General features: G+C 37.8%; 1 protein-coding gene and 1 long non-coding RNA gene across 5 annotated transcripts in view; one reads left to right on the plus strand and one right to left on the minus strand.

Annotated features, from left to right (window-relative positions):
• The window catches only part of GSTCD (glutathione S-transferase C-terminal domain containing), a 59,689-nt gene extending 47,161 nt beyond the window's left edge, over positions 1–12,528 (plus strand). For 2 of the 3 annotated variants that reach the window (XM_042812703.1, XM_042812702.1), the window contains exons 9-12: positions 1,967–2,100; positions 3,891–3,921; positions 7,939–8,008; positions 11,732–12,528. In XM_042812703.1, coding sequence (XP_042668637.1) covers positions 1,967–2,100; positions 3,891–3,921; positions 7,939–8,008; positions 11,732–11,868 — 372 coding nt within the window. In that variant the 3' untranslated portion in view covers positions 11,869–12,528. The remainder of the gene's footprint in view (positions 1–1,966; positions 2,101–3,890; positions 3,922–7,938; positions 8,009–11,731) is intronic. The other variant, XM_042812704.1, reaches the window with a different exon arrangement.
• LOC122157213 lies at positions 1,632–26,102 on the minus strand. 2 transcript variants are annotated; one of them, XR_006167802.1, is made up of 3 exons: positions 25,954–26,102; positions 19,915–20,054; positions 1,632–1,743 (listed from the first exon to the last, which is right to left on the minus strand). It is a non-coding gene; the product is annotated as an uncharacterized LOC122157213 (long non-coding RNA). The 2 variants fall into 2 exon arrangements; XR_006167801.1 differs by lacking the exon at positions 1,632–1,743 and adding an exon at positions 17,715–17,824.
• Positions 26,103–26,336: the final 234 nt, after the last annotated feature.

Consider the following 26,336-nt stretch of genomic DNA (forward strand, 5'->3'; position numbering starts at 1 on the left):
TTCAGTGTACTTAGCTTGATTCTCTTGATTCTGTAGGCTCTTTGAGGAAACAAACCTGCAGCTTTCTCTTTTTGGAGACCTGAATCAATCTAAGTTATGGAATTAGTTTGTCTCATATAATGATTCATTCTTCTGCATGTGCTCACATTTTCTTTGCAGCTGTATGTAAGGGAGGAGCTGACTGCTTTTCTTAGCAGTAGCCCAAATGCTTGATGGTATCTTGGAAGTTGAATTATGTGAAGTTTAGCTACCTTTGAATCATTGTCACAAATGCTGGTCTGTTACCCAAATAACAGTGTAATGATGCATAGATGTATACAAAGTTTGACAGGGTATCATTCCTAAACTGTTCTTGTAAAGGTGATCTCTCATAGTTAACAAAACTTAAAGACATGAAAAAAATCAACTTGACAGAAATTTTCATCTTGCTCCTTCTGGTATTCATTTAAAACGTGTGTATATGTATCTTTAGATAATATAAAATGAATAACTGCATTATTTGGCTATTTTCTTAAGTGTTATGTGTGAGGTGCTCAAAAGCAGGTTTAGAAGAATTTATCAAGCAATTCCCTTTTGCTCTATTGGATCATCAGGGAATAAATTCAGGTCAGTGGTCTCACACTGCGTTAAGTCAACTATTGTTCTCTTCAGGGGCTGCTTTCCTTTCTCCACAAGTGAATTTGTGACCAAAATGCATTATCTGCATTTGTCTGCGTTCTCTTTGTTTCAGGTAGCATGTTTGTTATATAGGATGTCCTAAAAGAAACTGCCTTGAATTTTATTTGTGATTTTTCTCTTGAGTAAGTTGATTCTGAGGAACGAAGAAGAAACCAATTGGCTTTAAGTCAACGTAGGCTCAGCAAAACTATTGGTTTGGTGGTTGTTATTTAACCGACACAGGTTTTAGGTCTCCTTCCCAAGCATGCAAGCAAAGCAGAGGTCTTTGGAGAAATGTAAAAATAACTATTCCATGATAATCTAATAGCTGCAATATTAAAATTCATTCTAATCTTAAACCAGTTTTATTTTTGCTGTTAAATTTATAGAAACAGAAAAAAATAATTGAAGTTACTACATTTATTAATTTGAAAGTTCTCCTTGAGACAAGAGTATTTGTTACCATCTGTGTGCAGTTATAGTTCACCTCACGATTAATGGTCTGCTCAGCTTGGCTTACATCGAGCAGCCAGCAAACAAAAAAGTCTTTGTTATAATCCACATTTGAGAGAGAATTTTTTATCTTCTGATTGCTGTACCTTGAAAAACAGCTTTGAACCTTGAAACGTGAGCTTTGCAGTTTTAAGCGTTTTTTCCTAAATTCACAGAGAAATAAAAGCATAGAAAACAATGCAGCTTTACAAATCTGAACACTGTATAAAGTAGCAGGCAGAATTTTCAATCAAGGGAATGGCAGACTATTTCTCCAGAGCTGAGAGACCGTAGAAGCAGGTCAAGTGAGGTCCGTTGTTGATTTTTGTTTGATCTTTGGGATTGTCTGGTATCTAACAAGGTACAAATGGGAATGAGATTTTTTTTTTTTGTATTTGTAAATCCTTTTTGCTCAAACAAATTTTTGACCAATCTCCATAGTAGTTTCTTTAGTGTTTTTCTGGAACTTTGTTTTCCTTTGAGTTGATATGGCAGTGCGGTGCACCCATGCATGCATTTATCTTGTGACTATTTCTGAACCTTTGTTTACTGTTGGTGACTCCCTTGTGAGTGCAGTTGGCCATAAAGTTTCATCTGCATAAACGGGGAAGAGAGAAATGAAAAACCAAGAATTAAATATCAGGCCGCAGCCTTTGGCTTACCAGTTTTCATTGCTAAATACTCTTCAGATATTTAAGTAACTCAATCAAAAATATGCAACAGGGTTGTATGTAGGATATTGCTGTAAAGAATTTGCTTATTCCTGTTTTTTTTTTTTTGTTGTGTTTTGTTGTTGTTGTTGTTTTCAACATTGTAGGTGGCTCTACATGCATGTGGTGTGGCAACAGACATGGTGATTGAACATTGCATCAAGGCCCGAGCAGCCTTTGTCATCTCCCCTTGTTGTTATGGCTTCATTCAGAACACTGTGAAGTTTAAATATCCAAGAAGGTACACTAGGGCTAACAAGATAAACTTTAAAATACCAATTTAAATTTAAAAAAGAAATGCTAAAGGATTGCAAAATTAGTCAATCGTAGGTGTCTGGGCTGAATTGTTCTCAATTGCAATGCAACTAACTTCTCTTTCTACTTGCAAATTCATCCCTGACAGGGAGATTACCCTAAAAGGGTAATTTCTGGGTTATTTTTCTGGGTTTATCTATTCATTGAAGTTCACAAAGGCCTTACACTATCAACGTAGTAGATGGAGTTTGTAGAAATTGCTGTAATATGCAGACCTTTTACCTTGAAATCACTGCACTAATAGAAAGCTCATGGAAAGAACTGTAAGAAGGGGAATTGACGTTTTAATACTGGAGAAAGATGTAAGCAATCAGTTTAAATAAATGAATCTGCTTTATGCTGCAGTTTATTGCTTGTGAAACTGTTCTGATTTATTCCCATGTAGATCAGCATTCCTGATTTTTTTTTTTTTTTTTTTTTGTTTTTGTTTTTTGGATCATATTTTTAATACTTTTTCAGTGAACAGTGTAGCTATTCTGTTCTCCAAATTAGCCATGTTGGAGATGTTTATGTATGTATGTAGACTCAAGAATTTTAATTCCTTTTGCTGATACAAATAGAATGTAGAATTCAGGCAGAAAGTGGCAGAAGATGCTAACTGCTTTCCTCGTAGAGCTAGTTTGGGGAGAGGTTTATTTTATTTCCTGAAGCTCAGCTTTGCCTTTTATGTGTCCAAGATGGATCAGACTTAATCATACTAGGAATTACAGCATTGTCTCAGATCCATATTTGCTACAGTAAGAAGCTGAAACACACTGTATAAAAAGGGATCAGAAAATCTAAAATAATGCAAAATATTTTTCATATTTTTCTCCAGTATTCAAGAGCATTGTCACAGAAGTGTTCGGAGAGTAAATAACTTAAAATTTACTGGTTTGATGAACTCTGCATTTAACGGTGCTTTCTTGCTCAATTTCCTGCATCTTCATCTGTGTCCCTTTTGTACTTTGTCAGTGGAGAAAACAAAAAAGCAGTATTCTTACAGAGGTGGCAATAAAATTGTAGGCTTTCTGAAGTTAGCGCATAATGCAACTTTTCCATTGGCTTGTTAAACAGCAGCTTTTGACAGTTATGGTTTTAGGTCGTGAAGACCAGAAATGCACACTGTTAGGAATCTTCTGTTTCTATAGGTGCTGCAAGATGGTGAATTGTTGGCGTCTTTGCTAAAATTATGAATCGTGACAGTGTAAGCCAGTGTAGGAAATGATGTGGTTCATAACTTACCAAACCTTTCTTGAGCTATCTTTTAGAGCTTACTTTTAAAAATGAGGGGGAGAAAAAAGATTACAAAACATACCAGACTGCCCGTATTACTACATGACTCACATTCTCTGTGTGGCCCTTTTTTCCCCACTCTGTTCCATCTTAGAAACTTATTTTAGTGATACACAGAAAATATATGCACGTCTAGAAGTTGTATGCCTGTATAATACCTAGTATGTGAAAATATGGAAAACCTAGTAAACCTCTGATAGCATTTTTAATGGTTTAAAGGGAGGGTTTCTATGAGTAATTCAATAGAAGAGAAAAAAAAACATCAAATGTGCTTTTTCTGTATTTGTAAATGAGGTGTATTCATGTACAGTCTTTTGAATGCCTTTTGGTTTGCTACAGATGGTGCTGTTCTGTTTAAAATGTGGTCTGGTATGTAAGGATTGCTTTTGTATTGCAGCTTGACGTTTTAAGATGTTAATTGAATTGTCTTTCTTTTTCCAGTCATCAGTTCAGGGCAATTTTATCCTACAAGGTATGTAAAGTAAACAGCGGGGTGTTGTGAACAGAGGGTGTGTTGTGCCATTCCTTGCACTTCACTGGGTCTTATTAAATGAAACATGAGTATTTATCTTATAATTGAGAAGGAATGCTTGTGTTATGCAGTAGCACAGATGTCACTGCGTTGCCTTCTCTCCACCATACTTTTTTTTTTTTTAAGCTTCTTTCCATAAATTTAAATATTACTTTCCAGAAAAGGTCTTTTTATTTTCATCATAAAATGTAGAAGAGCAATTTCTAAACCAATCCTAAGGAATCTCCTTCAACATGTATCAGTTAAAAGTTACAGGGTAGCAGTTTAGTTATCTGGTCTTAAATACTAACGTTTACACTGTAGAAACTTGTAATCACAGAATCACAGAATTGTAGGGGTTGGAAGGGACCTCCAGAGATCGAGTCCAACCCCCCTGCCAAAGCAGGTTCCCTACAGCAGGTCGCACAGGTCGGCATCCAGGCAGGTCTTGAACATCTCCAGAGAAGGAGACTCCACCACCTCCCTGGGCAGCCTGTTCCAGTGCTCCGTCACCTCACTGTAAAGAAGTTCTTGTGCACATTTGTGCGGAACTTCCTATGCTGCAGTTTCCGGCCGTTTCCCCTTCTCCACTCACCACTGAAAACAGTCTGGCCTCGCCATTCTGCCCCCCACACCTTAGATATTTATAGACCTGGATCAGGTCCCCTCTCAGTCTTCTTTTCTCCAGGCTGAACAGACCCAGTTCACTCAGCCTTTCTACATAGCAGAGATGCTCCAGGCCCTTCACCATCTTCGTGGCTGTCCGCTGGACTCTTTCCAAGAGATCCTTGTCTTTTTTGTACTGGGGAGCCCAGAACTGGATGCAGTACTCCAGATGAGGCCTCACCAGGGCAGAGTAGAGGGGGAAGATCACCTCCTTCGACCTGCTGGACACGCTCTTTTTAATGCACCCCAGAATGCCATTGGCCTTTTTGGCCACAAGGGCACACTGCTGGCTCATGGCCAACCTGTCATCCACCAGGACACCCAGGTCCCTTTCCGCAGAGCTCCCCTCCAGCAGCTCATCCCCCAACCTGTACTGGTGCATGCAATTATTCCTCCCCAGATGCAAGACTCTACACTTGCTTTTGTTAAACCTCATCCGGTTTTTTTCTGCCCAGCTCTCCAGCCTATCCAGGTCTTGCTGAATGGCAACACAGCCTTCAGGCGTGTCAGCCAATCCTCCCAACTTCGTATCATCAGCAAACTTGCTGAGGGTGGCCATTATCCCCTCATCAAGGTCATTGATGAAGATGTTGAACAAGAGTGGACCCAGCACAGACCCCTGAGGAACACCACTGCTTACAGGTCTCCAGCCGGACTCCGCACCACCAACAACGACCCTCTGTGCTCTGCCAGTCAGCCAGTTCTCATCCCACCTCACTGTCCACTCATCTAATCTTTTTTAGATACAATTGTTACTTTTGTAGATACTATTTTCGTTACTTTTACAGATACTATTTTCTGGTGAAATCGTACTTCTCCCTCAAATTTATGTCTAGAAGATCTCATACAATGAGCAGGAAAAGATAATTCTCTTCATCAGTAATTTTGTGCAGTACTGTTTTAAAAACTTTATGCAAAATTAATTTTAAAAGATTCAAATGTGTTTTGATCCTGGAGAGACATGGTCTATGTGGATGTAGTGTGAGAAAAGTGGGAGAAAGAAGCAGTGAAGCATGCAGGTCTGACAAAATGAAGATAACAGAGGAGTAAAATAGGACAAGACAGTGCAGTAGTCAGGAGATGACTGGTACTGATTCATGGAGATTTGTCCACTGTGTTTAAACTTAGTGATGAGCAACCAGGGTTGTGAAGGTTAGATGCAATTAATGTGGTATGGAAAGAGAATATTTCTATTCAAGAGAAGTAAGATTCTATAGAAACTTTATTAACACTAATTTATCACATCCTAGGCAAAGTCTCAGTGTTTAGAAAAGAATTTTGGAGATGCAGAATAGTCTTCTATTACAAAAAGATGTTTGGAAGATGCTATTTTTAATCTCCAAACGTGCTTTGGGACACTGAGCATACTGAAGAATGCTGTGTATAGCAGGAAGAGCTTTTTGATCCTGCAGTAAGAGGACGTTTGAGAAAGAAAAAATTAAAAACTTCAGCCAGCTTATACAGGGAGGTTCAGTTATTATAGTCTTTGTGGCAGACTGATCTAACACTTCACTGACTTGCACAGAAATAAATTTCCATAGTTTGCATTGGTAAAAGGGCATAGTGAGATTTGAATCTGTGATTAGTTTTTTCATCGGTTAACATTCCTTCAGCACTTTTACAACTTTTAACACACAATCAAGAAAAAATCAGGTTTGAGGTTAGAAAATATTTGCTCACATACTGTTAAAAGTTGACCAGTTCACAGTACAGACAGGTATGGTGACATGAAATCAAGGAAGCCTAGGTTAGGATAGTGTGTGCAATATTATTGAAGTTCTGATTGTTGTTGTTGTTGTTTTTCTGCTCTTTTTTTTTCCTTGATTCTATTTGTATCTGGATATTTAAATTGCATGTTTTATCACCTCTTCAGAAATTTCAGCATCGTTTTTGAGTTGCAGAACTGCATAGGGGCCAAGGACAATGCTTAAAAAATATTTCTGTTCTTAATAATGTAAGAGTTTGTACAAATGATCTCGGCTGGATGGTGCCTCGAGTAATCCTAGTTATAAATAACCTCTGTTACACAGCTAGCTGTATGCATTTTTATATATTTCATATTAATAAACTTTTAAAGGATGCTGGCTAGTAGCCAAAGCTACCATGTGCTAGCCAGACATTGTCTGTGTCACCCCCCTCCAGTTCCCATTTGAAATTCATTTCTCTTATCTCCCATTTTAGTGAGATCTAAAAAGACATCCAGAAGTCTGGCAGTTCTAAAACGTTTTTGATGAGAACATTATGCTGTAATTCATTCATTTACAGTTGCAAAGGTTATGGTAGCTCTAGATGTCTACCATGATACATTTTTTTTAAAACTCTATTTGTCAAGATGCTCTCCCTGTCAAAGACCTAGAAAGAAAGAATGAATAACTTTAGATATATGGCTTTGAAAACTTGATTGGCATTTTGTGGGTATTCTAAAAAGCAAGTTAACAGCTTCTGCATGCACAAAGTTTGTGCAGTTTGAAGTGGTTATTCTAGTTACTTCAGAAATGCTTTTCTCCTCATTTTTAACCAACAGAAGGTGTCACAATTTATTGGTTCTGTCACAGGAAAAAGATGTGGTTGTAAGTTAGACTTCAGTTTAACTTTAAGGCTCATCTCTGGTAGGAAGCTAAGGCACTGGAATCAGTCCAGATTTCCAGGTTAAGTGGCAAGTCTTATTCTTCCTCTCCTCTTTTCTTTCCAAGCTGCTTATCTCTCTGCTGTTCCCTCTCTCCTAAAAACAGCCACGTTGCCTCTTTTTTTTTTTTTTTCTCTGTTCCCTAGTACCTACTTCTGGTTTAAGCATTTTCAATCCTTTCATTCTACAGAAATAGTAATATTTAAACAAAAAAATACAGCAAAAATGCCTGAGCAAAACATACTGAGTTCTAATCATGTTATAGCATGTTGCACATTTATTATGGAGCTGTGAGCTAAAACCCTTGTGTGTGTTAGCTATAGTAGGGAACTGCCTCAATTGTACCACATGATTACATTAAGTACAATTTGAGTTTAAAGGCAGGCAAGAAACGTGTATACTTGAGTAGAAATCTGCTTATAGTTACACTTGATTTTTCAATTTTTTTTACAACGCAAAGTAATATAAAATTAGGATTTGCACACTGATTTTTTTTTTTAAAACAGTTTTCTACATGATAGTGTTTTTTAATATATCTGAATAGTAAATTAGAATCATAGAGTCACAGAATAGCTTGGATTGGAAGAGATCTTAAAATCATCTAGTTCCAACCCCAATTAGATTTTTCTTACCATATTCAAAAGAAAGAAACGCTATGAACTAAGTATCTTTACTTTTCCTTTTAGGAGCACATGATCCTTTGTAGGTTTGCAGATCAGACAGCTGTTCATCTTCCACCTGATCGGAAGCTGATAGGTATGAATTTCTACAGCTATTACTTAAAACATTTTAGTAAAGTCTTTACACTGCTATATAAAGGAATAAACAGTGCTGTGAAATCTGGGTTTCTTCATATTTTTCTCCTTGCTGTTCTGAACTATGGTGTTAAAACTGGTTTCTTTGTTTCTGGTTATTAGGTTATTAGGTTATTAGAATGAGCCAGAGGGATTGCATTTTACCTTTTTCTTCTCCACATTTTTCCCTTCTATGAAAAAAGTGAGGTTTTTGTGAACTTCAGTGAAGTCCTTCTATTGCCAGTCCATTTCACATTAAAAGCATTTGCTATTTGTAGCAGTGATTTGCAGTGTGAACCGTTTATGCTGCTTGTAATTGCTGGTAGTAAGCTATTCAGATGGGCCAGTAGCACCAGCTGTAAACAGCAAAACTACATCACAGAATTTAGGCTACATTTGATACAGGCTTCATGGCATGCAAACCTATTCTGCCCACCTCAATACTAAATTTGTAATAATCTTGGAAAACATCCTGAAGATTTTCTGGGACTGTATTTAAATGAGTAATTCTAATTTGACAACTCTGACCAGAGCACAATTTGGCTTGCCCCTTATTGGGGTTACAAGCTTTCCCATTGAGGGAAAGCTTATGCTATAGCTTCAGATTTCTGTATTACTGCAATTTTGAATGAGAGTAGCTGCCTTCTTTTGGGTTATTTCCTTGCAGTTAGTGGCAAAAGCAATATCATCCCCATAATTTCAGATCATTGCTTAACTGTTTTCTGAGATAAAGAAGTGCATAAAGTTGGTGGTAATTTCATTACCCACATAGACAGCAAAGTATAAACATAGTATTTAATAATCAGAAGCACAGAAGTTCATATTATGCATAAGTGTACACCTCACTGTTCTTCCACTGCTTTTTCTATCTTTTTTTATCTGAAGAAATAATAAAAAAAAGACTTAAGATTTTGAAAATATGGAATAGGCAAAGCTGTTTCTTCATTACGTGCAAAATTCTAGTTTTTTTTATTCATAAGAGGTTATAATGTGCTCCTGTCTGGTACTAATGTTCCAGTGGAAGCTATAAACTAGACTCCATGTCAGAAAAGACAGAAGGGCTTGAGATCTCTAAGGATATAATGGTGGATTCTTGGCTCGTGTGAACCACACAATCACAGAATGACAGGGGTTGAAGTGATTCTATGACCTCAGGAGATCATCAGGTCCTGCTAAAGCAGGTATCCCACAGTAGGTTGTGCAGGTAGAACTTTGTATGTTCGAGTTTTAGGCCACTAGTCCTTGTCCTACCACTACATGCCATCGAGAAGAACCTGGCCTCATCCATTAGCCTCCCACCTCCCTTTAGATATTTATAAGCATTTATTAGATCTTCTCTCAGTCGTCTTTTCCCCAGGCCAAACTTTTCCCACGTTATTCAGCCTTTCCTCATACAAGAGATGCTCCAGGCCCTCTATCATCTCTGTGCCCCTCCACAGGACTCCTCCTAGGAGATCCTTGGTTTTTTTCTTTTTGTTTTTTTTTTCCTGGTGAGCCCAGAACTGAATGCAGTAGTCTATACGTGGCCTCACCAGGATGGAGCAGAGGGGGAGAGGATGCCCTCCCTTGACCTGGTGGCCACAATCTTTTTAATGCATCCCAGAGTACCATTGGCCTTCCTGGCAACAAGGGCACACCGCTGTGCCATGGCCAACCTGTTGTCCACCAGGACCCCTAAGGACCCCTAGGTCCTTTTCTGCAGCGCTCCTCTCCAGGAGGTCATCCTCTGTCTGATATTGATGCACATGGTTATTCCTCCCCCACTTACTAAGCATATGAAAGCAGTGGAAGCAAATAATCATGTTTTTCAATAAGACTTGTTCAAAGAATTTTGATTATTTCCTATACTAGCTGCAGAAAAAGAAAGAAACACAGGTACTAAGATGACAGTATTTTACAACTTGTCTGTTCTGCTATCATCGTGGTATTTGTGAATGGAAAAAAAAAAAAATCAGCATTCAGGTATCAGTGTAGCAACAGGAATTTTCTCCTGCTGTTTGCTAGATGGACTGAAAGTTGGAAGAGGACTCAACATCTTTTAAAGATTGTAACTGTTACCTTTTCTCTCTCTGAAACTGTAATTTTTTTTAATCACAAACATAACTTCTATGTTCTTTTTCCTGGCAAAGACCAAACACAAATCATTTTTCCCCCTTCCCAGACAGGAAATGTCATTGCTTTTTATGTTTTAAAGAATGGTTGTTGCTTTATTTTTCCCCTTAAGGTTCTAGGTAACGCTTCTCAGCTGAATTGAAAACCATTCCCATTCCATTTAACTATTTCAGCTGTGAAACTCGATGTTGGGCTGATTTGTCATGTTTGCAAAAAACTTCAGATCAACTCAGATTAGTGTTGCAGCCATTGTGAGATTTTGTTTATGTCTGTGTAATGCATAATCAGATATTGAGAAGCCTCTGCAGATTTCATTTAATGCAAAATATTTCTAAACAACTGAAGGCTTTTTATTTTCAGTTGTAAATGATAATGGCTTGTTCTACTTTTAAGAATAGTATTGTAAAATGTATTTCAGCAATTATGCAGCCTCAGTAAACTAACATAATTTTGTTTAATTACCTAAAAGCCCCTAAATAAGCTGCACACAAAGTACAGCATTATAGCTCCCCTCACAAATTGGAGGCTACCACCAAAGTAGAATCAAAATGTCATTATCTTGATGAAGTCAAAATAGTGAATTCAGTTGAGAAGTAAAAAATAGTTCTGGCCATCAGCTCACTGTGGAAAGAGAGGAAAGACTCCACTAAACATTGTATTGAAGTGTGATGTGCACCAGCTGTCCTGAAATGCAAAGATACTAGGGGACATGTTCATGCCAACTACCTTAAGCTTGCACAGATGCTTACCAGGTGCAACCAAATTCCATATATATTGAAGGGAAATAAATAAGCAAGTAAGAGAGTAGTTTAGAATACCTGACTTATGTGCTGATGATGAACTGAATATGAATTCTCTTTATGAGTACTGATCTCAGTCCAAAAAATACATAATTTTGCAATTCTTTCAAGAAAGAGAAAAGGGACAGTAATATTGGCTTTGAGAGTGGCTTGGCGACTGTCAGCCAGTTCCCTCAGGACTCTGGGATGCATCTCATCAGGACCTTTAGACTTGTGGATATTCAGGATCCTCAGGTAGTCACAAATCTGATCTTTGCTCACAGTTTCATTTATGTGTCTTCAGATCATCTACACTGGATAACTATTCAGTATTTTCTTCCTTCCTTGCTTGTTAGTAACCAAAGATTTTCAGATTTTAGATCAAATTGTGGTAGGAAAACAACTATGGTTATAAAGGAGTAAGGATTCAGCAACTCAGGAGCTGAGGGACAAACTAGCTGTTTTCTTCCTGTGGCTTTTATTTTAATGCACACACTCTTCTGCAAGTTTTGGGAATACTTAAAAATAGCTGTGCCTATTATATTTCTCCCTACGTACAGAGTTAATAATCCTTCTGAAGAACGTTAGTAAATGAAGGTTACAAGATGCAGATGTGATTTAGAACTACTAATGCTTGTCTATTTGAAGTAAAACAGATTAAGATAGATTTTAAAGCAGATTTGGAACTTTTTTTTGATGACTTACTGATGTTTCGTCTTAAAATTGAAGTACATATTTCTGATAATCTTGCGTATTTTTAGACTTTCTGTGCTCTCCTTTCCTCTTTTTTTCAGGAAAGCAGTGTATGGGGCTTGTGGATCTTGATCGAGCATGGGCTGCAGAAAGATGTAACTACTCTGTCCAAGTTACATCGATGGAGCCAGAGAGCTGTTCTCCAAAGAACAATATGTTTGTGGGCACCCCAGTTTAGACAATGAAATTTGACGTTGATCATAAATCTTCAATGCATAAAAACATACAGCAAATACAAGCATACTTGGAAACCAGACATCATGCATCTTGAACCCATCGTGTTTGGAAAAGGAAGCAGCATGAGAAGTTTTAGAAAGTGAACTGCATGCAGAGCATTGCAGATTGTAATGTGTCATTAAGCAACTTTAGGTTCTCATAGTGAGAAGCTTCTCTAACAATGGTCATAGAATTGCATCCATCTGCAGAAGCTTAGAAAAAAGGGGAAGAAGGCTTAGAAGGGAAGGTCATTTCCTTTTCAGTAAAGCTGTCTTGGCTGCTTCAAAATTGCATTCATGTTCAAAACTTCATTTGTGCTCGTGGGCAGAGCAGTTATCAGCAGGTAATGCAGTTCACTAGAGGGAACAGATTTATGGTGTAGTGATGGAAAACTGTTGCAACAGTGATGAAACAGTGATCAGATGAAACTGATGCAACAGGTGTTGGCTAGATTTTGCTAAAGAATGCCATACTATTTCATCAAGATTCTTAATACAAATTCTTCAGAATGCTTTCAGCATCACTCTGCATATAATTTGTATTCCAACTTAATGCTTTTAAAAATGATGTAAAATTTTTACCTTTAGATATTGCACAAGAATTCTGTACCCAGTCATTGGAAAGTGTGTGTGGGGGGGGGGAGGGGGGAGAAGGGGGGAGGTAAAGAGAGCAAACTCTTATTTCTCTGTCCTCCAGATTATAGAAGCTAACAGTGATGTAACAATGATGGTTAGTTCACTGCCACCTCTGCTAATTGAAATGGATTACTTTCCATTTGAAAGAGACTTGCTGTCACATACAATTTTTAAAAGAAGTTCTTGTGTCCATATATGTCATCTTTATTTACTTTTATATTCAATTTAAATTTGGAAGAAGTTGCAGTTGTGGAATTATTTGAAAAGCTCAATCATAGACACGTTACCATTAAATGAAAATAAATGTTCTTCTGTGTTTGGGTTAGTATGCAGTTTTCTACCCTACTCTGTTCACACTGTCACAGCAAAAAAAGCTCATAACAAGATATTTCTTGTATGTTTGTGGGTTTCATACACTTCCGAATTCTGCAGGGGTTTAATTTAAATATATCTGAAGTTTAATCAGCATATGTGAGAAAGAGAATTACAAACAGCAACAGGTACTGGAGGAAAAGAAAGGATCTCAATATACTTTATTCTTTATGAAAGCTCTTTCTAAGAGATCTAAATATTTGTTTTAATGTGAAGATTGAAGGAAGCTGCACTCTTATTTGGAAGCACAAAGGTAAGCAAATAGGCATTAATTCATACCTGCACTGTGAATTCTTGAAAATAATGTAGTGTTTTTTCTGCAATTTTCTATAGTTAGAAGAGAAGGTAGGGATTGGGAGATTGCATAGCTAGTATAAAACACTTGGCAATATCAGTTGCCTTTGGAGGTTTTGCTCAGAGATACATTTGCCAAAGAGAACTGTTTGTAAGTTAGAACTATGTCAAATATGAACATTATTCACATTAATTTATTTGGATCTCCAGATTGTATATCTAGAGTGAGAAAATTTCTTCATTACTTTTTTGTGATGAAGGAAGGACAATATTATGATTACATGCAAAACTGAAATCAAGTTTATTTTTTTCTTTGTTTGCAGCTATTTCCCTGATAAGCCATGTGTAGGGAAAAGTATTTAGGCTAGTTTTATAACAAATCAAAATCATGCAGGTCATTTCTGAGTGAAGCAATTAGTTTTAAAACTTTATAGGTGTCAAGCATTGTATTTCTTAATTAGTAACTCAAAATTATTTTACTCAACTATTTGAGTTTCTCACATGTTTTTTTCAGATATGCTACTTGAATGCTTCAGTTTATGCAAAGTGAGTGATACTATTGGAGATTTCCTTGTTAACTGATTAAATAATCAGTGATTCTAGAGGTTAAATTATTGACTAAAGGTACACTGCTTCCTCTTTAGACTATTTCACTTGACTGTGCTGATTTTTCATGAGTTTGTACAGCATCAGCTGAGATGGAGCCCTTGGAACAGGGCTAAATGATACAGTTGCACTAATAATGAAGACAACTATTAATTTTAGTGTTTACCATTTTAAACATAAATACTTCATGATCATAGAGAAACATGAACTTGTTACGTGAACTGAAATGTACCTTGTTACCAAGTTATTCTTTTTTGTTGGTCATCCTTCCTTAAGTGTAAAAGTTCCTTGAATTTTTAGAATTAGAATGGCTCTTATGCAAGTACCTGTGGGTTGGAATCTTGGCTGCACTGGAGGTGGCAAGCTCTCTGTGATGCTGAATACGTTATGTTTTCATCTCTGACTTTAATGTATATGGCACCTGACTTTTTAATTACTTCAGTATACTAAGCCATCATGATGTTTAGACTCCAGTATTTGTTCAGTTCACAGCAGGTATGTCAGCACACAGAGAATCTATTGCCAATTGTTTTTTGGCTGATATTGCCATGTTTTTTCTTTGTAATTTAACATTATCCCTTCTTTTCAGTGGGTATCTTTTTGAGTTTGGAATTTGTTTATCAACACCAGTGCCCAATATGGTATTTGTAAACTGATGAGGATGGAGTTACGTTTCTTGAAGTTAGAAAAAAAATCTATGTTCTGTCTGTATTTGGAATCACAGTGCAACTGAATGAGTGATGAACTCAGCAGAATCTTAATATGTGGGTTCTAAAATAATTTAAATAATGGTGTTGGTTAAAAAGGTGGCCATGAAATTTGGGGCAATTGCAGGGTAGCTGCAGAAGCATTAGGCTTAGGTAAAACACACAAAAGAAAAGGCATCTTCATTTCTTGGATGTGTCCCCTTCATTGGCAGAAAACAAGATCTAATTTTAGAAAGTGTTCTTAATATTTCTCAGCACCTTATCCACCATAAACGTTAGTTGACATTGAAATATTTATACTTTTTTCAGTCAAGAGTAATTACTTTATCTTTCTATTAACATATCATTATATGATATAAATTACTCTCTCCCGGTTCTAGTTTTCCAAAGTTGACTTGTTCTCTACATCCTGGAACAGCATTCCATACATGCTTTTAATTGTTGACAACTTCTTCTGAGCATTAAATGTTGACTTAAAATAATGCGCCAGTGTAGTTGGTGCTTTTTATTCGAGTATGTTGTTGTAACTCTAACATTTCTAACATTTATATTATGTTTGCTGTGTTTGGTGTTGTAACATTAGATGTAATTTAACGTAGCATTTTGACAAGATTTTGACAATTTATGAAGGTACAGTAAGTTACTATGAACTGTTGTCAGTATCACTAGTATCTAGTATCAGTAGAGCTCTAACACCTTCAAATGTAGCATTATAATCCTCAGTTAAAGTAAATAGGTGCATCTGTCCAATAATGGATGAAGGAGACAAAGGAAAGTCGGTTTCATTTATTTCGTTAAAGCAATAACGAGGAAAAGGCTTATTTAGGTGAAACAGTGTAACAGTTAATTAATCTCTGCCATGTAACAGTCTTGATTACCAGATTTTGATGTGTTTCCTGGTGTTGCTGTTTCTTTTTTTCTTATGCTACTGTTTAGAGACAATAGAAATGATGCCAAAGACCTCAGCGTGATTCCTATTACAGCTGTATCAAGCAGCAGTTTTTCAACTGTTTGGGATTGATGTGCCAGAACAGATGTTCCTAAAACAAGGTTGCAGGTAAGAAAAGAGATAAATCTTGTGTTTTATGCTTTGTGTTTGCAGTTGATAGCTGTTTACTAAGGAGGCTACAGAGTTAAATGGAAATAAGCCATATCAGGTTGGAAATCTTCCAAGACTCCTCATTCTGTGATTTTCCAGGAAGGGAAGTGAGGGTGACCTGCCTGTGATTCCTCATGTTGTACTTCTTGCTTTAGTATTTGCCTCTCTGAAGCCATTGGGGAGCCTCTCCTGTTTCACAACCTATTAAAGAGGAGTCTCATGAAGGTTTCAGACAGTTCTCTCTGTACTACCAGGTGCATCCTATCTAGTCCTTTGGACTTGTTTTGGTCAGAGAATGGTTTTCAAGAGGGAGAAATAGGCTGGAGATATGGTATGATGGAAATGTTAAATCTGGAGGAAAGGAAGTTAACTGACATATGAAATAAATATGAACAAGACTAGAACTCACTTTTAATTTACTCATTCAAAAAAAAAAAGCTACAGAGTAACTACACTGTTGAAAAAAAGTCTGATTCTTATCAGATGTTTTGCCTAATACTTTCAATACAGCCAATGTAGTTTCAGTGTAAGCAGAGGAGCAGTGCAAATGTGCAAAGGAAGGTTGAGTTGAGTAGGCAGTAGTTATCTGAGATACTCCAGCTGTGGAACTCAATCCTTCTAGCAATTCTGTCTCGCTCCCCATCCCAGCATGTTTTAAGATATTTTTATCTGTGTTCTTTTTCTGGATTGGGGACCATTTCTGGTTTACCTGTGGCTGTTTGAACTAGTCTAAGAGCTTTGCCTGTTTTTGTTTTGATTTGTTTTTGTGATAAGCTGACCTACTCCTTGGTTGCATTGACTGTATAAAAACGCGTATTAGAAGACATGTAAGAGGCCAAGAAAAACACATAGGTGATTTTAACAGCTTATACACAAAGAATCCTATTGTTTTGCAAAGAAAATACAAAACTGGTGTACTAGAATAATGTAATCAACTTAGAGCTTTGCACAGAACTCCAGGGGTACCAATAAGTTTGTAAGTGTCTGGGTATGCATTTTTATAATGTGTATGTTTCTCTGTGGCATCTCTGTTCAGCCAGTGGAATTCCCCATCACAAATTCTCCCTGAGCCAAGATTTCAAGATTTAAATCGCGCTCTTAAATAGAGCTTGTTAAAAGCAAAACAAAACAAAAATGGATTGCTTAAGTAATCCATAGTTAAAAGAGACAATAGTGAAGGATCGTGGTGGATAGAAGCTTCCTGTTTTAGAGCTTACACCAACAACTTTGGGCCACCCGCACTCCTTCAACAGCAGAGTTGCCCTTTTCTTTGAGGTCTCTGGTCAGGACTAGTATTGGCAACCAGAACAATCAGAGTTCTGAATTGCTGTTTTAAATCCCTGGTGCCACCATTTAATTAAGTGACTGACTTCTTAAAATCAACTTTTACTCAGTCTTCTTCAGCTAATAAGAGGCTACTGAATTGCACAGCTTCTAGTTATTATGGTTTTTCATCAGCTATTATTGTTTTTCATGCACTTTGGCATAAACTGTAGGTTTATTTCGTGGATAGATAACCTGATCTCATACTCATGCTGTGTTAACAGCTCCTGAGCTATGATGCATATATATTACTGTGGCTCAATATAAGCTTGGATGACATCATGAACAGATGATAACTTCTGGTCTGTTGTACTGCCATTGCTTTCTTAAACAGAATCACATAAAATATAGACAATTCAGATTGTCTAAGAGGCCAGGAGATGAAGTAGATATATGTATTTCTGTGCACTGCTTTTGCATGCTTTTAGTTAGTTTTGTAGAAGTAGCTAATGTTTGGCACCATGAAGGTTGTTTTTATTCGTTTGGCATGTTACCGTTCAAATACCCATTTAGTGTGGTCACCTACTACAGAAATAGTTAAACAATACTGTAAATGGGCATGTTCTCTTTGTTAGGATGATTGCTGACACAGAGTTCTTTTCATTAAGTAATTTGACCGCAGCCATCTCTTTACTTTGGAAAAGACAGAGGAAAAAAGCTCTTGCAAATATATTTTTCTCTCGGTTTTCATATTTGCAGTGCTTGTATAGGGGATATAATTAGAATTTCAGAATAAATTACCCAAGGTATTGGATGAAAATCAAGACTCAGATAAACGTTTAATTCCTCCTTTTTTTGCATTTGACCATCATACACAAACGTTTGGTTATAAATGGATGCCTCATCCTTGTTAGAGTAACATTTTGTATTCAAAGTAGGAATCTGGAAAAGAAAATTTTTAAGTGATTTATGCAATTTGAAACCTTCAGTTAGTTTACAAATCTCTTTTACAATTGGATTACTTTTATATGCTCTGTCATAAATACCAAAAAGCCCTCAAAATAAAATGTGTTCCAGAATAATCCTTACTGAGAGTTTCCAACTGCAGCTTTTAGCTCCTAATAATCTTAAACTAGCAGGATATCTGTACATGATTAGTATACACAATAGCTGCTGCTACAAGAATAAATACTACTGACATGTATGCTGTCAGTCTGGAGGGCATAAACCTTCTAATTGATTTTGTGTTAGCACCTACCTTGCTTTTAAGAAGTGAGGACGTTCAAGTTCTGAGAGTAACACGGCCTCGCTCTGTGTTCTTACTCAGAATTTGCTGGTGTGTGTGGAAATTACGAGAAGGTTTATTTTAAACTTGTAAAGGGTAGTCAGTTTTGTTAGCATTCTTCAAGATTAGGTGCACATCTTTTTCATCTGTTAACCATGAGGATATGGACAAATATGTGCAAAAGATTGCTATGATCTAATACCTGCTTCCATGTACAGACAACAGTCTATGCAGTGCAGAAAGCACTGTTTTTAAGTGGACTTAATCCAATTGCTTTCTGTTCCAACATGTGTTAAATGTGTTCCTTTTTCCTTTTGTGACCACTGCTTTTAGTTTCAATGAAAGTACAAACTGAGTACTACTACCAGTCTAATTTTCTGATGGCATTCTTTAACTCCACGCAAGGGAAAAATGGCAGCTTGTTTATCTGTGGATGCCCTCTGCCTTTGAGAGCTGACAGTTCAGAAGGGGCACTGTTACTCTACTCAGACAATTGCAAAAGATTTTTGAGTAGTTTATGCTATAATTCTTGAAAGAAAGTAGAGCTTTTTATAGACACTTTACTATCTGTCTTTCAGTTCTAATACCTCTCCTGCTGGACCAAGCTCAGTCATCAGAGTTATGCATGTATTAGAAGTAAAAAGACAAGAACAAAATGTATTTCCTTGAATGTGTCAGCAAACAACCTTTATCCCTTTGTTTTAGTTCACAGAACAGTTTATTAATTCTTTTACTAATGCTTTTATTAATTCTCTTACCTGGGTATTCTGCTATTTAAAGCTCTGTAGAGCTCTCTAAAATTGATTTTTTTTGTTTGTCCTAGAATATTTTGTCATTGCCTGTAAAGCAGTTTTGATTGAAAACTGTTGATAGATTTGTTCCAGTGTAATTCTTAGATTTTTCCCTCTCCTTTCATGAAACAGTCACAATTCATTTTCTGTTCCTGAAACTTTCTTACTTTTGTTATTGCAGACCTTCTTCAATCCTAATGAAAAAACTTCTAGTTTGGAGCTCCCAGTCCATCTCAGCCAGAGCTACTGTGTTTCTCTACCTTAAGAAAATCTCAGTTAAGGAGCATGCTTGCTTATTTAAGACTGAAGTCCGTATCCAACTGTGCATTAAATACTGATCCCAAATTAACTGTTTCCCCTCAAAAAGTATCCATAAAAACCTATAGAATTGTTCAAAAGTGTTATTTAGAGTTATGTATTGGTTTTGAATATAGAGCTTTAAGAATATAGTAAGATTATATAAAGTAAGATTGAATGCTGCTGCATCATTTGAGCAGACTGTAGAAGAATCAGAAACTGTTTACCAGACAGGTAGATAGCCCTGAAACTCCTTAATTTCCTTTCATACTGAGCACTTAAGCCTATCTTAAATCTTCTCCATCCTCTTACCACTCACATTGTAATCTGAAGACGTGAATTTAATGGACTTCTTGAAGTTTTTTAAGTGCTACATAATGAAAACCACCAATAAACTTTGTAATGCTCAAAGGCATTAAAAGGCTCACAAGCAACTACGTATGTGATAAATATCATAGCAGTCCTGTGCTGTATGCAGCTGTTAGAGACTATACTTGATGGGATCTGTCTCGCTTTTGACTTTCAGCGGACAGAAAACTTAGTGATGTATGTTGTTAGTTTCACTGAGGTATTTGATTTTACAGGATCTGAGGACCTGACCCAGGATTATCCCAGTCCATTACCATTATATTTGCTAGAATATGTAATATTGGACTCACTGCACAGAGAGGTAGTCTCCATTCTTGAAGGTGCTCAAAATCTTTGTCTTGGGCCAGCAGATCTATACAGCTGTACTTGAGTAGGGGTTGGGACTAGATGACATCCAGAGAACTCTTCCAACCTCAGCCGTTCTGTGGTTCTGTGAAACAATGGAAGCAATAGAAGTTATCATCTGTCCACCCTGTTTGAACTTCTGAAAATTCTTTTGGGTACTGCAAACATCTTTTCACCACCTGTAGTAGGCTTTCCTGCCTACTAGCTCTGCTTGCCCCACATCTCAGAACGTACTAGGAATTTTTCATATGTCAAAACAAGATGTAAATTAAATAAGCAATTCCATGAATTAGACAAGCAATTCTTTTCTTGATAACAGCAATACTAACTCATTTATGTCAGTAGTCCTAGGTTCAATTACAAGCAACTAGTAACAGAGGATGCATCTCGTTACACAACTATATCTCAGCTCATACAAGTGACATGACAATGCCTGAAATCAAATGAGATGGCAAATATGAGGACCCAGAGTATTTTATATAACTTGACCTAATTTATCCCACCTTTTTCAGAATCTGTAAAGCAGTTCAGGTTCAGTATGACAAAGAACAATCCAAAGAATTGGGTTGAAGTAATTCTCTATCATTTCTCTCTGGAAAGGCATTGTCAGGCAGCATATCTGTGTTAATATAAAACTGCAACTTTTTTTTTTTACCCCTAATTTTGGCAATGAATCCATGGCATGGAGATAAAAACAAAGTTACAGAAACTGTTATAATCAAGGTTGATTTCTTAGCCTACTGTAAAACATTTTCTTTGGTTCTGCAATTACCTGTGTTTTTTCTTGTTGCAAGGAATGTGTTTCATGAGCAGAATCATTTGAATCCATGCTGTGGCAGATTAATTTCATTTGCTTCTTTTGACAAAAAAAACAATTCTGATTACTTTTCAGACTGGTTTACATTCTTACATGTTAAAATTCTTAAGCAGCCCAAAAAGTCATAGCTTGCAGTCTGAGCATATGAAGGTTGAGCAGAAAGAGAAAGCTCATGAAGTCCAGATACACTTCCCTTGAAGTCCAGATAATATACAAAAGAACATGCTTAATTAAAGATAGTTCACATTACAACTGAGGTTGAGAACATCTTCATGGAGATCTCAACATAATATTGCATTTTTCTTTTGTTACAGTTAGAGCAGTAAGTATGAGGTTAAGTTTGGTTTCAGCTCACGTCCTTGTGGTTTTTGCATTCTTAGCAGCTCTTTTTATTGTGATGTTCTGTGTAACATATGTGATGCTGTTCCTGTTTTGTTTTCTGTATATTTTCGCTTAGTTACAGATAGTAATTTGATGATTTTTTTCTTTTTCTTTAAGAATCTGTCATCAGCCTTTAATATTGCTGAACGGAGTGTTGTTATGCACTTCATGCCCATGAAAAAGACAGTAAACTGTTGATGATGAGCATTCCATAGTATGTATTTTCTTATCATGTAAGTAATATTTTTTTATTAATAATCTGCTGATCATTCCTAAATGGCTTCCTTTTGTCTCAGTTCTCATCCCTCATGCTGACCGCTAGGTGTGCATGCATGTAGCCCATGAAGGTGATGATGAGATTGTGATGCATATAACAGTTTTCTTGCACTGAAGTATTCTGTTTTCCTAAGGATAGGAAACAATGTGAGGCATTGGCTGCACGGGGTAAAACTAGACTTGGGGAGTTGTAGTATGACCTGCAAAAAAGGCCATAATCTGTAGGATTTGTATTCAATTTATTCTATTATGAGAACAGTAGAATCTTACACTGATGAAAAACCGTGTTACAGAAGTGTGACTGTTGGGCTGCTTGGGAATCAGCCCTGCATCCTTTTCAGCAAACCCAGCTGGTTTGTCGTGACAACTTTTCCAAAGGCTGATTGAACTGCAGCAATGAATGGGAGCTAACTGGCTGAGCCAACCAGGAGCAGACAGCAATGATGCTAATGTATTGTTGGAGGCATTTTTTTTTTTTCAGTGCTGACTGCACAAAATAGTGTGTCAGTCATTTATTCAGCCTAAAGCTTTCTCTATTCCTTCTCCTTTTTAGACAGTGTCAGAAGCCACATGCGTGGTTTTTCTGCTCAGTCTGTGAAGGCATTCACAATTGTTTCACTCAGATGTAAGGACCCATCTCAGGTCTGTCTCTGTGCCAGCCTGTAAAAAGTGGGTCAGTGCTAAATATTTCTCAAGCTCGTGTTCTCTAATAGTTGCATCACCTTCACTGCTGGTGTTACTGAGAGGTGTAGGATACACAAGGCTTCCATCAGAGCAGGAAGTTTGCCATCATTTTCTGAAGCTGACTGTGCTGCCCTTCACTGCTGTGATGAACACGTCTCTTCTGCCAGTCACAGATTTTTCTGCGTTCAATGATTGTGTCTTGAGTAGAACCAATCTCTTATAGGGTAATGTTAAGTTTGGGGGATACTTCTCATCCTCAATGCAAATCACCTTGGTACAAAAATTGATCAAGTGGCCATATGTTCAAAAGATATATACAGACTGGAATAGGGGAATTTTCCATTCAAAGCCCAGAAAGTTATTGTGTGTTTAGAGGGAAAATAAGTACTTCATCCTATAATAAAATACAGGAAACTTCAACACAAATTCCACTCTTAGTTTTAAAGAAGGATCAAGTCTGTGTGGAAAAAGCTTGCTTCAGAAAGCAAATTAATAAGATGTGACATGGGAGGGAGGGGAACATTTAGAGGCTTTTGAATTGGTATTTCCAGTGCCATAATGTCATTTAGTGACTTGGAATGGTGTCATTGTAGTTAACTTCCTTAGCCTCAGTGAGTGTGAAATACTTGGAAAGAAGGATGGGCTTGTGGTTTAAATGTAAAATTGGAAAACAGGAGATTTATTTTTGGTTAGATGAGAGATAACTTGATTTGGGGGAAACATCACTTTCTGTTTCTTAATATCTGCTTATGAAAACTGGAGATTCACAAAGATTATTGCCTGATTCATCTGAATAGAGGATCAATGTAATGTATTCTAAGACCCAAAGAAGGAAATTAATATTAAAAAGAGTCAACTGATGCCAATAAAAGTTAGTTGACAGTAGATTGGCCTAAGGCGGTATCTGTTACTATTGTGATTGTTTAATTCACAGCTACCTGTAACAAATGAAGGTAACATTTGAAGCTGGTTCTGTGATACTTGTTATATTTACTGCATTCCAGTACCTACTATATCTAGTAGTATTTGCCAGTATTTAAAAATATCTACACTGCTATCTTTACAACTCTTTTTTTTCTTAATATTGTCTGTTCAGTAAATACTAAAGAATATTCTAGAAACTCCAAAAAGCCAAAACAAACAAAAAAACACAGAGCCAAACCCAGCCAAGCAAAATGAAAGCTAACAAGCAAACTGCCTTCATTTCACCAGGTGTGTCAGACACTTCCTCTGCTCTCAAAATAGCATATCTTTAGCAAATTTAGGGTCTTAATATTCAAAGAGGAGTCGCGATCTGAACCCAATGAATCTGTGACACTGGAAGTCCAAGATGGGGAACAGAGCTGGTAGTGTGGTTTCTTGAGGACAGGATACACAAGTTCTTTGTGATGTGGCATCATAGGATCTTTCTAAGGGAATGGGGAGGGGTAAATTAAGCATAGTAAGCATGCATTCATTAAACACCTTTTAAGACCTGTCTGTACCTTCCTTTTTTGACTGCTGCATGCATTTTGAGTCTTTCATATGGAGGAGAACAGCATTACTGTTTGAAATACCTTGCATTTTCCTCCATGTTTCTGCTTCGTTGTTGCTGATTTGCAGTGAAAATCATGGTTCATGTTGCACTCAACAAATAGTCTTTGAAAGAGATTCCTTGGACACTTGTTCCTTTGTCCATAATCCTCCACTTCATCTGCTTGGTATGTGCTAGTCATCTGTCTGAGTGCTTGATGCATTCCTATTGGGCATGTATTACTAATGTCTTGCTGAGCATCACGTCAGCCACCCCTGTGACTTCAACATTTGTGATGCTTTCGTGCTGCTTCGTTAATTGTAAGGTATGAGAGAATTTCTCTATTTCCACAATTTCTCCATCTTCTATGTGTTAGTTTGATACACACCCTCACAGCTCTATGTATGTGGTACAAGTAAGAGCATGGAAGGCAGTTTTGTACACTGTTAATTTATCAAAGATTTGATTCCTGTACTTGTTCACTCAGTGTCCTGAATATGAATAACTACATTGTTAAGAAAACTCCATTTAGATCAATAAATCACTGCCAAAACAAATGAATTTGTAAATGGCTGGATGTCCAGTCCTGCTGGTGGGTATGGAAGTGCAGTATGTGATCTTCCAGTGACTGGTTAATTGTTTTTTCAGATTGGTATTCCAAAAGCAGCAACAGTTAACCAAAAGCAGACAATCCTAATTGAAGTAGGCACCATGTCTGACCAGCACAGTTATTGACACACAAGAATGCCAGAGAGACTGCGGAGGAAATCTTAAATACTGAGTGCAGCCTGGACAGATTAAATGATCTTACCACCATTTGTGAGTATACATGATTTCAAAAAGTAGCACGTGTTTAAAGTTGCTCTGTACTTAAGTACCACTGGGTTTGACTTTACAACACGTCCTCTTGCATGCTGGAAGGAAAGTGTCAGGTTGCCCTACACCTTCATTCACAATGCAGCCAAAATGTTGCTTTTGGCACCTGTCCTGAATTTGGCCGCAATGTAATTTGTGGGTATTTTCCTTCTGTGTGTTGGAAAGATATAGCCGGATGCTGGTACCAGAAAGAAATCCCTGTGGTTATCTTAAGGAGGACTTCTCCCTTTTTGCCCATAAAATCTTGACAACAAATTAATCCTGCAAGGGCTGTGGGCTGATCCCTCATCACGTATCTGAGTGGGGGAAAAAAATAATTCAATCAGTCAAGAGCTGGAAATCAGCTCTGTTTCAGCAAGAATCTAATCTAAGCCAGATGCTCCCCTGTCTTTCCCAAATGCTACTGTGTTATTGCATGGGTTATCAGCCTTCTATTGATGTGAATGGAAGGAATGGCATTTGGTCTTTGGTGTAGTTTTCATGTCTAGCTCAGTTCTCCATGGGGTCTGCTGTCTCAGCACAGGTAACAAACACCTTGCAGAATTATGAGCTTTTAACATTTTCTTTTTTTTTTTTTTAATCTGTCTGAATGGTATTGGATTGATACTGTGGACAGGAGCCTTAGCACAGGGAAATTGGGGTCCTCAAAAAATAATGGAAGGGTGCAGGGTTTTCTGCTGAAGATTTCAGTAAGTGGTAAAACTGATCTGAGAAGTGTGATTTTATAAAACTCACTAGCTCAATTCATCCCTTGTGCAAAACATCTTTACTACTGTCATAACCACAGTGTTGCTTGTATATCTGTGAAATGTTATAAAGGTGCAAAATACTCTGAGCAGAACTTCCAGCTCAAATCTGAAGCCTGAAATCATATTTTAGGAAGCTGGCATCTAAGTGCTCCCTGAAGGGTTTGGCTTTGTGTTACAGCACAAACTGGAAGGTCTTTGTTTTCATGGTCTAAACTGTGTGAGACTTGTAGCACCAGCTGATGAGATTAGCTGTGTTGCATGCACACATCAAAACCAATGCTACAATCTACTGGGAGCTGTTGGCCCATCTGTCTGTAATAATCAGAGCACTGTGAGTGGTTTTGACCACTAAACTGGAGACAAATTGTTATTTAGCGTCCCCCAGAACGTCCCCATGGCAGTAGTTCATAGAAACCAAGCAGACATGGCTGCCATCTTTTAGTGCTTTAATGTGGAACAGAGCTGGAGTCATCCATGTTGGTAGTGCCATGTGGTGCACAGGTCCTGCTTTGAACCTCTGGTTTCTTTGGCTGGGGCGAGGGGCACCTGGCTACATATGCTAACATCAGAGCTATTAAAGGAAACTTTAAGCCAGAACAAAGCAAACAACAAGTTGTAATCCTCGTGAAAAGCATGGTTCTGGAAGAACCGCGTTTGGCAAAAGTAGGCTGAATCTTAATGCGCTTACCTATCTATGCCCGTGGACTCTGCTCGTGGCGAGGGGCGGGGTGGCTGTCGAACCTCATGTGATAACAGCTCCTTCACAAAATCGAAGCTCTGCCTGTGCTCTACCGTCGCTGCCCGCTGTTCTCCCCTTGTCGTGCGAGGAGGGAGGGAGGCGCAGGGCGGCTGGGGGAACGAGGCGGCGCTGAGGCGCGGTCCCGCCGCCAGGTGCCCCTCAGCGGGAGGCGGGCAGCCCGCCCTCGGGCGCCCCTAACGGTCATGGGCGGCACGGCCGCTCCTCGGCGGCACCTCCTCCGCCCGACAGCGAGACGGGCGGGCGGCGCAGAGTGGCTCTCCGCTGCCGCTCCGAAGCTCTCGCGGTGCAGCCGGGGCGTGCGGTAGCCGTGG

The sequence above is a fragment of the Centrocercus urophasianus genome, unplaced genomic scaffold, assembly GCF_019232065.1.
Source record: "Centrocercus urophasianus isolate 14NV4802_14NV808 unplaced genomic scaffold, USGS_Curo_1.0 seq_13, whole genome shotgun sequence".
Classification (NCBI taxonomy): Eukaryota; Metazoa; Chordata; class Aves; order Galliformes; family Phasianidae; genus Centrocercus; species Centrocercus urophasianus.